General features: G+C 40.2%; 1 protein-coding gene across 6 annotated transcripts in view; it reads right to left on the bottom strand.

Annotated features, from left to right (window-relative positions):
• Positions 1 to 12,485, bottom strand: part of PDE3B (phosphodiesterase 3B) — a 289,400-nt gene that overhangs the window by 146,758 nt on the left and 130,157 nt on the right. For all 6 annotated transcript variants that reach the window (XM_077818371.1, XM_077818374.1, XM_077818372.1 and 3 more), the window contains exon 2: positions 4,646 to 4,696. In XM_077818371.1, coding sequence (XP_077674497.1) covers positions 4,646 to 4,696 — 51 coding nt within the window. The remainder of the gene's footprint in view (positions 1 to 4,645; positions 4,697 to 12,485) is intronic.

Below are 12,485 nucleotides of genomic sequence, written 5' to 3' on the forward strand. Positions count from 1 at the left end.
TATTTGTAGGAGAAAAGGTGGCTGTATCTAACGTAGTATTGTTTCAGTATTGTTACATGAAGCTTACCAGGACATGCAGAGAACCAGGCTGACAGAGAAAGCAACAACATACTGGACTGGCATGTCTGGCGATATTGAGAAGATAATAAAAGGATGTTCAAGGTGTGCACGTAGAAGTCCTAGCAATTCAAAAGAGCTGTCATGAGTTTATGAGGTCTCCAACAATGGGAAATATGTATTTGTTAGAAAAATACTGAAGCACATGTAAAAATGGCAAGATCTACATTCAAAGTATTAAGGACTGATAAAGATCCCTGATAAAACTGCCAATTCAATTATTGCTAAACTAAAAGCACTATTTATCTGGCATGACGCACTGTGACCACTTATATGTGACAGCGTCCCATTTGTGACCTTTTAGTTCCAAATGTCTGCAAAGGAGTGGAATTTGGGTAAACAAGTGTTGCAGACACACAGTCATTGCTCAAAAACGGAGGGGAATCAGGGACAAACACACACTTGGTCATTATGGAATACCACAATGTGCCAGTGACTGGCACATAATTAACCATACTCATCAACCCAAATATTAACAGGAAAATTGCTCAGAGGACAGAAGGAGAATCCCAGTGGTAGCAGCCTTATAGAGATTTCAGAACCTGAGTAAAGTAAAAGAACATCTGGAAAAAGCTCAGAACACACAAAAGCAGCTATCCAATCACACAGAAAGATTTCTTACAGTTGAAGTAGGAACTCCATGTCAGGATGGAAGTACGTACCAGATTACTGCCTGCTCTTTTGGACATGTCAGACAGAGACATTATTCCTGTGCAGTGTAGAGACCACTGGAAAAAGAGATGCTTGAAGACCTACTTGCTTGGTGCAGGCAGTGCTATCTTGGCTCTGTCCTTCAGTGCTGATGGAGTCATCAGTGCCAGTGGTGGAGGTCACTGGTAAGGGTCTCTGCACTGTCTCTCTCACTGGCATGGTCGGTGCTGCAGAGGAGGAAGCACTCTTAGATTTGTGCCTCGACTCCTTGTCTTTCCAACGGGGCTTGGCAGAGGTCCCAGTGCAGACGGTGCCAGAGGTGCCCGGTGCCTCTAAGGCGCTCACCCGAGTGATGATCTGCTTCGAGGACAGCGACCTGGCAGGAGACCATTTCTTTTTATGTGGTTCTCTCTGCGAAAACAGCGTGGCTCTTTTCCTCGATCTTTTAGAGGACTGAGCATTGTCCTTAGTTAAAGTGGATTTTCTCGGGGAGCCACATGAGGAAGGGGTCTGTTGTCCTGGAACGGAGACTGGTTTGAGAGATTTCTCCATTAAAATCAATTTTAGGTGGAAGTCTCGGTCATGCCTGGCGCTCGATTTCAGGTTGCTACAGTTAGTGCACTTTTGGGGGATGTGCGACTCACTGAGGCAGCGAACACATAGGTTTCCATCTGAGACAGGCATAGCTTCATGGCATGAGCTGAACCTCTTAAAGCCGGAGGAACCAGGCATTGTTGAATGGGTTAAGTGTTCCCTGCTCTGAGGGAACTAATGGGAAAAAGTTGGATTTTTTTAAACTAAGTAAACAAACACTAGCTATAGAATAGAATACATAATAGAAAACTCTAAAACTATTTCTAATTCTATTTTTCGAGGCTTAAGAGGAAGACGCTGGGAACCCACCACAGAGCTCTGTCTCAGGCCAAGGATGGTTGAGAAGGAACTGAGGGGGTTAGGCTGCATACATGCTGGATGAGGCACCAACGATGCTGCAAGACAGCTATTGTTCACATGCAGCCTGGATGGATATTGGTACTGAAAATCTCCAATCAACGCGTTGGGACACACCGACACCTGAAGTGGAGCACCCACAGGGATATCACTCAAAGAAGTGAAGGTTGCAAAGTCAAGCGACAAAGAATTAGGAAATGCCAGAATTAAGATTGTACATGCTACATTAATTTGTCCTCTTGTGTGTATGTATAATGGTCACATACTATTTTTTCCACAGGATCTCCGCCTCACTTAGTGTTCAGGATGGAAAGTGATCACTGATTTCGTAACTATTCAATTTGTTTTTTATCCTTATCATTTAAAGTGTTGTTCCATGGTTTATTTACTGCACACCATGCAACTCTGCACTGAAAAAAGCTTTATGATGGGCTTTACTCTGGTGCTAACCCTCATAGTATGTGAGTACTATGGGGGGAGGGATAGCTCAGTGGTTTTAGCATTGGCCTGCTAAACCCAGGGTTGAGAGTTCAATCCTTGAGGGGGCCATTTAGGAATCTGGGGCAAAAATTGGGGATTGGTCCTACTTTGAGCAGGAGGTTGGACTAGATGACCGCTTGAGGTCCCTTCCAACCCTGATATTCTATGATTCTTTAGTACTTCACAAATATTAATTCATATATCGTCACAAAATTCCTCTAAGTTAAGAAGGAACGGAGAGATAAAAGCTAAAATAGTCACAATTGTCCACTAAATTTAGTTACCCAACTTTGAGACATCTAAGGCCTTATTTTTCAGAATACTACACATTTTTATGGACTTTATAAGTTCATTGAACAGCTCCCATTGGCTTCAGCTACAGCTGTGAGCACTCAGCAGTTTTGCAAAACCAACTGCAGGTGTCTCAAATTGGGCACACATAAAACAAGGAATACACAATCGTTGCCACCTGTGAAAGGCTTATTTTAAGTGACTTTCCCAGAATCAGATGGGAACTCTGCACCAGAAGAAGGAATAAAACCCAATTCACTATTGTGGCATTCAACTGCTTAAGCCATGAGGCCATTCTTTCTCTACCTGCAAACCTCTGCTTCATTCATTCCACATCTTTCAGCTGCTTGAGCAAATGAGACTGAGGTGCAAAAGACAACAGCCTCTTTTACTAGACAACTCTAGTTATCCTAGTGCATGGTCCATCCTGTGGCACTGAATAAGACAGAAGTTCTGTAGAAAAATAGTATGTGATCATGTAAACAAAGATTATTATAATGACTATACCAAAGGGGAGTGTATTAAGGTTGTACAGGCAACCTTAATTCTGGCATTTCCTAACCTTTGAGTGCTTGACTTTGCAATATAAACAGTCGTTAAACTTAATTTGGTTTATATATTTTCCTAGATTCTTTTTAAATGGATGAAACTCCAACAAGTGAAGTGATATTGACCATCCTATGTCTCATCAGCACTATTGGAACTTTAGATATAAAACACACCTCTACCATTGGAGCTAATGGAATAACTGAGAGAGAATCAGAGCTATTATTGCTATGTGGACCAGTCTCTAAAGGGGGATGAGACGCACACTTTGCAAGTAGGTTTTTTCAACTATTTATCAGACAGCAGAGGACACAGACTCGGCAATCTTGGGTTCCAGTCCAGGTCCTAAAAGGGAGCATACTCTCTTGGCTACAGATCCTTCTAACCTTGTCCACCATGTCTGCCCCCTCTACCCTTAGCATGTATCCCCTCAGCCTGTCTCTGCCCCACATCTGACATGTATTCTCCATCTGCCCTCCCTGTTCCTATCACCTTTCCACAACTTGTCTTTGCCTCCCCCATTCCTCTGCAGTCCAGTTAGGCTGCTTCCTCCTTTGCCTCCATGCATCTAGGCATCAACACAAGGAGCACTGAGAGCACCAGAGAGGCAGTCTCTATGCCCTCAGTTCCTATGCCCAGAGCCACTGCAGCTTGGAGGAATAAATACTGGGAAAATTCTGCTCAGCCCCTGCAGCCGTGGGATGGAGCACAAGTAGTATAGAAAGAAAGTTCAGATAATTTGGCTGCCAAACTCAAGCAGGCCTTTACTGAGCACATGCTAACTATGTTTTTAGAGAGGCTTCCAACTGGCCTAACATTTGGGATGGTTTTCATGGGGATGGGAAAAAGCACACCCCCTGATACCAGGTCAACTCCCCTGCCAAATTTCAAGTTTCTGCTCCAACACATTGAAACACTGGAATTTATCAATGAAGTATGTATGTATATATGAGGTTTTAAACATGGGAAAAAAACATTTTTTTCCTAACCTTCTTTTGAAAAATGACTGAACCATTTTAGCTGAAATCTTAAAAAAGTACATAAATAAATGGTCCAAGGGAGACGCCCAGCATGGAAAATTTCAGTCCAAATGATTAAAGTTTGATAAAGTTATAAGCAACTGAACACAAGATCTTATAATAGAAAGTGCTAGGTAATCTTAACTACATGTATCGCTATCAGCTCTGCATAAAATAATAAGTATACTTTCTTAATTTTATGCATTTTTAAACTATTATCCCAGGAATGTGCCTTATTGGGAAGAATTTACTTTCACAGAGAAATACCAAAATAGAGGTCTCAACAAGCCCAGCAAGTCACCTTGAGTATGAACCAATATCAGGATATTGTCATTGTACTGACTCTGCAATACCTGCACTCACAAACCTGCAACTGCAGTCAAGAATTAGAGAGAACTGAACCTGAAAATGAGGATAAATTGGAAGAAGGAATAATCACCATACTGAAGAAATAATACCAGCAAGTTAGACAGCTATAAAACTCCAGTGGAAAAATTTAAATCTGCCATTCTAGAGGGAATCCTTTAATCTCAAAGTGCATTTTCATTAGATTAATATTAGCTTTCCCAATGCAGATACAATAGACTGACCTGATAATGGGGTTTATACCACTGTTTCAAATCCCAGTCCCAAAGAATCATCTGTAAAAGAGACAAAATAAATAGTAATGAGTTATATGTTAATAGTCAAAAAGTGTATATTAATAGAATACATCTTGATCAGTTCATGCTATTTACAATAATTCCCTCCAAATTTTGGTGGGTGGGAAAGGTTAATTTTCAGCTGATCATTTAATTGTCTCAATTGCTGACATTAAAACAAAAGTCATGATAAAGTATGAAAACCACGTATAGCAATAACTGTCAGTAAAAGATTTAAATTTTAACAGCAATGCAATTTATTTATTGATAAAGTAACTATATGGTCTTTTTTTTAATCCTGCTGGATTGCAAACAGTAAAAAAGTCATCCATCAGACAGGTCACAGCAGTGGGTGGTGATGTTGCTTTTCTATTTTTATTTATATAGTTATAAAGGCAAATAAAATGGCACCTACGCTAAGCTCTAAGCACTCCTGGAAATAATTTATAAACACAGTTGACCAGCCGCCCTGTAGTGTGAAAAACTGCTATCTGACTGAATGTGCTACTTAGGGTATACTGAGCATGCTCAGTAACATCTGCTGAAGCCAGCAGCGAGGGACCCCTGCAGCAGCCCAGCCTCTGCGGGCAACCTCTGCAACTGACCGGCCGCCAGCACTGGCAGGGACCCCATAGCTCCCCAGCTGCCACCACTGGCAGGGTCCGCCTTGCAGCTGCTCAGCAGCTGCAAGCAGCCGGTCCCCGTGCCCTTCCCCTCCACCCCCCCCCCCCCCACAGGCAGAGGGATCCTGGAGCAGCTCAGCAGCTGCTGGAAGGGGCCACCCCACAGCTCCCCAGCCATCGTCAATGGTGGCAGTGGGACCTTCTCACAACTGACTGGCCACCAGTGGGGACCCCTGAGCTGCCCAGTTACCGGCGGCAGCAGCAGAGGGACTCCGGAGCTGCTCAGCAGCTACAAGGGATTCCCACAGCTCCCCAGCTGTCGTGGCTGGCAGGGGGCCCCCCTGCCGCTGCTCAGCCCCTACCCCTACCCCCCACAGCTGCCTCCGGCCATGGCAGAGGGACCCCAGAGCTGCTCAGCGGCTGCTGGAGGGGGCCCCCCAAAGCTCCCCAACGGGCTCCGCAGGGCAATGGGGACCCTGTAGCTCCCAGCTGCTGCAGGGAGATTGGGCAGTGTGCTGGACCCTTCTCCCTCCCCATTTTGCAAGGAATGTTTTTAATAAAAGTCAGGGACAGGTCACGGCTTCTGTGATTTTTTGTATCTTGGCCATGAACTGTCCATGACTTTTACTAAAAATATCCATGACTAAATTGTAGCCTTAACTATAACTCCCAGATCCTTTTCATCAGTACGACCACCTCACCAGTTAATCCCTGTTTTGTAGTTGTGCATTAGATTTTTCCGTCTCAAGTGAAATACTTTGGCCTTGTCGTTATCAACCTCATCTTGTTGATTTCAGACCAATTCTCTAATTATCTAGGTCTCTTTGAACTCTAATAGTGTCCTCCAAAGTACAGGCTGGAAGGGGTTGCAAGGAGTCATCCACAAATTTTATAAGCATACTCTACACTCCATAATCCAAGTCATTAATGAACAGTCTGAATAGTACCGACCCCAGGACTGGCCCCTGCAGAACCCCACTAGATAGTCCCTCTAACTAATCTCTACATGTGGTCTTTTATCTAGTTAAGCATGCACCTTATAGTATTTTCATTTAGACCACATTTCCCTAGTTTTCTTATGAGAATGTCACGTGGGACTGTGTCAAAAGTCTTACTAAAAATCAAGATATATCATGTCTACTACTTTCCCCTTATCCACTAGGCCAGTAACTATCAAAAAAGGAAACTATGTTTGTTTGGCATGATTTGTTTTTGACAAATCCATGCTGTTTATTCCTTATAACCCTATTATCCTCTAGGTATTAAACAATTAATTTGTAAACAATTTGTTACAGTATGTTTCCAGGTATCATATTTAGGCTGAGTGGTACATAATTCCCAATTCCTCTTTGTTCCCCTTCTAAAGATAGGCACTATATTTGCCCTTCTTCAGTCCTCCAGGACTTTACCTGTCCTCCATGAATTCTCAAAGATAATTGCTAACAGTTCTGATATTTCTTCAGTTAGTTCCTTAAGTACCCTAAGATTAATTTCATCAGGCCCTGCCAACTTGAATACCTCTAACTTATCCAAATATTCTTTAATCTGATCTTTCCCTATTTTGGCTTGTGCTCCCTCACCCTTGTTAATATGAATTATTTTGAGTATTTGCTCTCTAGTAATCATTTTAGCAAAGATGGAAGCAAAACAGGCATTAAATACCTCAGCTTTCTCAATGTCATCAATTATTAGCCCTTCTTCCCTGGTAAATAGGAGACCTACTCTATGCTTCATCTTTCATTTAACAAGTGGTAGGCCACATTCTATACCAGTGCATTTTCAAGTGGATTCAAGATGTAGCTTCAAGTGGAGCATATTCCTGTACAGTAATCAAGTAACAAATCGATAAAAGAATGAATTACAATGAGGTCCTTTTTGGTAAGAAAAGATCATAACCTCCTAGCCAGATGCAAATATAAAAAATCTGTCTTGATATTGTTGAAAGTTTACCATTCAATAGTAATTGCAAATCTAACCAGACTCTCAAATTGCAACAAGTGGAAGACACACACACTTTCAGTCAAGGTGTGGGGCAGATACAATCTGTGTCATATTGTCCAGTTGCTCTCCTCAACTCACCAACATCACTGCTGTTTTCTCTGGTCTGAATCTGAGCAAATTTGCTCTCATCCATACCCTTTGCCTCTTCCCAAACACTAATAAAGATGTTAAATAGGGGTTGAAAAAGGTATATATTTCCACTGATATTTCAGTAGTAAACACTATACTTGGTAGCGTCTCTATAGGTTAGTTTCCTTATGATAGAAACTCAAAGATAGCAGTGGTATCACTTCTTTCACATGTGTATATCTTGATAAACTGTCATTTATCACTAAGCTTTTTTTAGAAATTCTAACAAGTTAGCATTCCACATGACAATGTCCTTATCCAAGCCGATTTGAATTCATATCTAGTATGATTTTGTGAGACAGTTGCCAATACTTTATTAAAATTCTACTGTGTTGCATCTAACTCTTTCCCTTCATTCAGAAATTTTACAATTCTACCAGAAAACCCTATTCTATGTAATTAGCTACTCAAAATTACAACAGCTAAAGAGTTATCTATGTCTAAGCACAAAACAGATGGCTTTATATCTTACTTCCTTCTCCCTGTCCCCGTAACCTAGTGGAGTATGACATCTATACTTCCAACTCATTAAATGAGGAAAAAAAAATATTTTTTTAAATTTTTTTAGGAAGTTTGAAAATAGAAAGAAGATGGGTCACAGGGCAGATCCCCAGCTGATGTAAACTGTCATAGCTTCATTGATTTCAAAGCAGCTGTGATACTTTACACCAGCTGAAGATCTGCCGCTATACGTTTTAGATATTCTGTATTCAAAAGAACGTGCCTCCACTGTGCTTGGGCTCCAGGTATTAACAAAATATTATAATGTATTACTTGACATATTAAATCATATAGTCCATAAAATGCTTCTGAAAAATTAAGACAAATTATTTGTAAGTCATTGTAAAATGCTTGGGTCTTTTATTTTCCTCTTTGTGCCATTCTCTCATAATACAAGAATATTAATACTCACTGCTCTTTAAAATATGATACATCTTATTAATATGATTTTTTTTGCCCACAAGTAGTTAATTCTGTTCCAAAACCAACCAACAACATTTTTTTTCTGTAAATACTTTATAGTAAGGACTTAGACTAACAGCACTAACTCAAAAAGCCAAAATAAATGCTAAAGTGAAAAAATAAAATCTGCTAAAATGTCTGTGGAAAACATGATATTTTCTTCTTCAAAAGTTTTGTTTGAAGTTACTGTGTGAATATGATTGTGTGAATATGGTTGCAAGCCTACATGTCATGAACAGCTTTACAAAACCACCAAAACCACACTGATACGTCAGCAATGCAATCGGAAGATGCTATCGGGTACAAATACGTCAATTCATTGTTCTTACTGCAGACCAAAAATAAAAACTACATACGAAAAATGAAATTTAGAGAATTGCTGTTACATTTTAGTGATGTTCAAACCTTGCGAACCCAGTAATATCACTGTAACTGGGAAGTTATGGTTATATTTCTAATTATATTTTTTCCCTGAGAAATGTAGGCTATGCAAATTAATTGATCTACAAATTACAGAAAAGAATAATCCACTGCTCTTTTTTCTTTTTCTCTATTTTCAATCCAAAAATAAGATGTTGATATAACTGCATGATTATTCAGACATCTGCAGTTCTAGAATTACTCTACTCCTTTCAGTCAGTGAAAGATCTGAGTTATTTTTTGTGGCTGCTCCTGTAACTTGAGGGCTATCTCATGAAGAGTGCACAAGGTTCACACCTGGCTTCCCCCTCTGTTCAGCGTGTATCAGAGACTGCAAGAAAGGGCAATCAAAGGACACTGGCTGATGTGTCTTCAGTATGCTGATAATGCCCAGGTCTGTCTCCCTGACATCTGACCCAATCAATGCAGTGGAACAGATGATTCAGTGCCTATGTGAAATGAGGTTGGGTGGAGGGTTGACTAGGGGAAGGAAGTATAAGAAGTGTAGAGGATTAGATCTGACACTGAGCAGCAGCCTGCAACGACTGTCTAATCAATGTGCTCCCCCCACATGCCACACAACAAAAATTATTATCTAATGATCAAATGTAATGCTCATGTTTAACAAAAAGAGAAGGATGAGATCAATAACCACATAAATATTTTATTTGGATTTTGTAACCTTACAAACTAGATCCACTGTGTGGAGGGAAACAAACAACTATTTTGGGCCTGACACACACAACATTTAAATTAAAAAGAAAGAGCATGGAAGGAGGGACTATCCTGGATGGATGTCATATACTAAGAAACACTAATAAAATAACATTATACTTTTAGATGTACCAATACAGAGCTATGGGTCAGAGTCAGCAATTAATTAATGAAGAAAAAGGGAGGTGTTGTATGGAAATCACTATGTTGTTCACTCTGCTTCCAAAAGGTACATCCATAATCAATTTTTATATAACTGGTGAAATAGCATAATGACAATTAGCTTTCCATCTTGCAATTTTCCCAACAAGACTTTTCCCATCTGCCCAAGAACAAAGTTATACAGTAGCTCTTGTAAAATTCACTGTATTTTTAAGTAGAAAAGAGTTTTTCCCCCACTTTGTAGTCTTAAAAAAATGCAGCTCTAAACATCCCAGGCAAGGATAGCATTTGAATTGCTAGCTGGGACATCAATCAACCAACCAGGGACTCTCCATATCATACAAACTATTCATGTTCTGTTTGTTTCCCTCCTGAGACATCCACATAGGCCCCAGTTCAGGAAAACATAAAGCATATGCTTAACTTCAGTGCTAACTTCTAATTCTAATCTAACTGGACTTCAGTGGACTTACTTGTGTTCTTAAAGTTAAACATATATTTACATGCTTTGCTGAACTGGAGCCCATAATATTTAAGGTAATGGACCTAATGTTCAAGTTTGACACAAAGAAGTTTCTTGATCATTTCGCCATATTCTCCTCAAAGATCAAGTTGCTATACAGTTGACCTATAACAGATGAAAACTATGGAATGAAGGTTGGCATGCCATTGGTGGTCATTACCTCAGCTATGTGGTCTAAAGATTGTGGTATAGAATGTTTTCAATCTTACGCCATGGCTATTGTAAAAGTGAAAGTTTTCTTCTCCACAATAGCCACTATATAAGCAGTCCTGCTGAACTGTTCTGAGTTGTGGACAGCTTGGTGAATCTAGGCTTCTGTTTCTAGTCAGTAGCAGATTCCTCCCTCTGACTGTGAGAAGTCTTTTTTGGGTGAGGGATGGGAAATTTTTTTTTTTTTTGCGGGTGGGGAGGGGGGAGAAATAATCTGATTTGCTGCAATCACAGGTTTCTTCTCCTCCTTTCCAGAACATGGATAGTTAGCATGATATGGAGACTCCCTTGGTTTGTTTGGCTGATTGATGACCCAACTAGCAATTCAAAAAGATCAAATGTCCATATTTAGTTAGATAAATCAGCTACCATTGATACTGCCGGCATTGAGGTTCTGTTGACTTGCCTGTAAACCCTCCAAGGGGTGGACAGGATTGCACTTCAATACCTTTTCGTTTTAAGCTATGTTTGGTATGGCAAATGAAATGGTCTCTCTCTGAAAAACACCTTGTGGGATATCCAGGCCTTTGTAACTTCCAGGGCAGGTTATCATACCTCCACAGTTGAGGCTACTCCTCATCAGTAGTGAGAAATTACGATTAGTCCATTTTTGCCATAGGAAGTGTATTGTACCAGTGCTCTTTGCTTCCAGATATAATTCAAGATGTTCTATAAAGTCAATATGGTTTGGTCCTAGGTACTTGAGTCAGTGCCTCTTTTCTTCTGCACTGCTATTGCAGGAGAGATACAATTGTGCACTCCTTCAACTGCAGGAGAGGCATTTTTAATGACAAGGCCTTCGGGCTAAACTTATTTCCTATGTTGATCTGATAAAGACAAAGTAAGTTGACCTCCAGAGCACAATATGAAATCCATGTGTTGACTTAGGTATTTATAAGTTAGCAGTGTACATTTTCCTTTATAGTATTATTTGAATGAACAAATTATTTCAGTAAACATTCCACAGCCCAGGACCCATAAAAGAAAACATTCTGCTGCCATTTAACTTGTTGGATATAAACTTGAGCTCCTCAGCTGATTTCAACTGCCACAGTAGCAAAACTAAAAGACAGTGACTTTCTAAACGGACCAGGACCTCAAAACCACGTGGCTCCAAAAGGTCAAAAACCAACCACTGAAATCATACATTAAAAATTAACTAGAAAGTGCTGATTAGAGGAACACGTGCAACATTTTCTCCAGGAGAAGCAAAATTAACATGTAGGCTGCCACAATCTACACTAGCTGAATAATCTTCAGGGCTAACACCAAGTAGCACACATTGCAATAATCAAAGTGAAGTAACAAAGGCATGAAATGCTATGGTGAGATCATGTGAAAGAGAAAGTTACAATCTTCTTGCCAGCCAGCAATGAAAAATACAGGTCACCACACACTACATATTTTTCTGTGTATGTCCTACTTCTATTTAAGTCAATTCTATGAAAAATATGACTATTACATAAATCTCTTCTCAATCAGGCCCTTACTTGATGATTTTTCAACATGAGAGGTGTGGGTGGTTATTTCGTTTTCTCCAATGCTTCTAACAGTCCACAAGGTGGCACTTAAATCTAGAACTGCAAAGAAAGAGTTGTTTGCTTGTGCTAGTATCTTGCACTTGCCTTTTTGAGGAAAAAAAAGCAGAATACCACAGAGTATACCCTTTAGGTAGAAATATTAAGCTTCAACTGCAACAACTCCATGGCAGGATCTATTTGGGGACAAAAGTGGGTGGTTGAGTTTTAAATATGATTGACAAGATTTGCTCATTGGCGCACCTGCTTAGTATAGGGCCCATTTTAGCTCTTAAACTGTGATTCTTCTTGGACAACAGGCTGTAAAGAAGGCATCTTGGGGACCTGCATTTTGTTTCTCAATAATTCCCAATCCAGACCAAATCTACTTAGTTTAAGTGCAAGCCATACAATCTCAACCTGGAAGATGAAAGCTAAATGTTCCTTTTGGTTCCCCCATCATCAATACGGATTCTGCAATTAAAGGTTAAAGGTTAAAGTTAACAGTTCTGTTGAAGATGTTCATA

Source organism: Eretmochelys imbricata, chromosome 6 (assembly GCF_965152235.1).
Source record: "Eretmochelys imbricata isolate rEreImb1 chromosome 6, rEreImb1.hap1, whole genome shotgun sequence".
Classification (NCBI taxonomy): domain Eukaryota; kingdom Metazoa; phylum Chordata; order Testudines; family Cheloniidae; genus Eretmochelys; species Eretmochelys imbricata.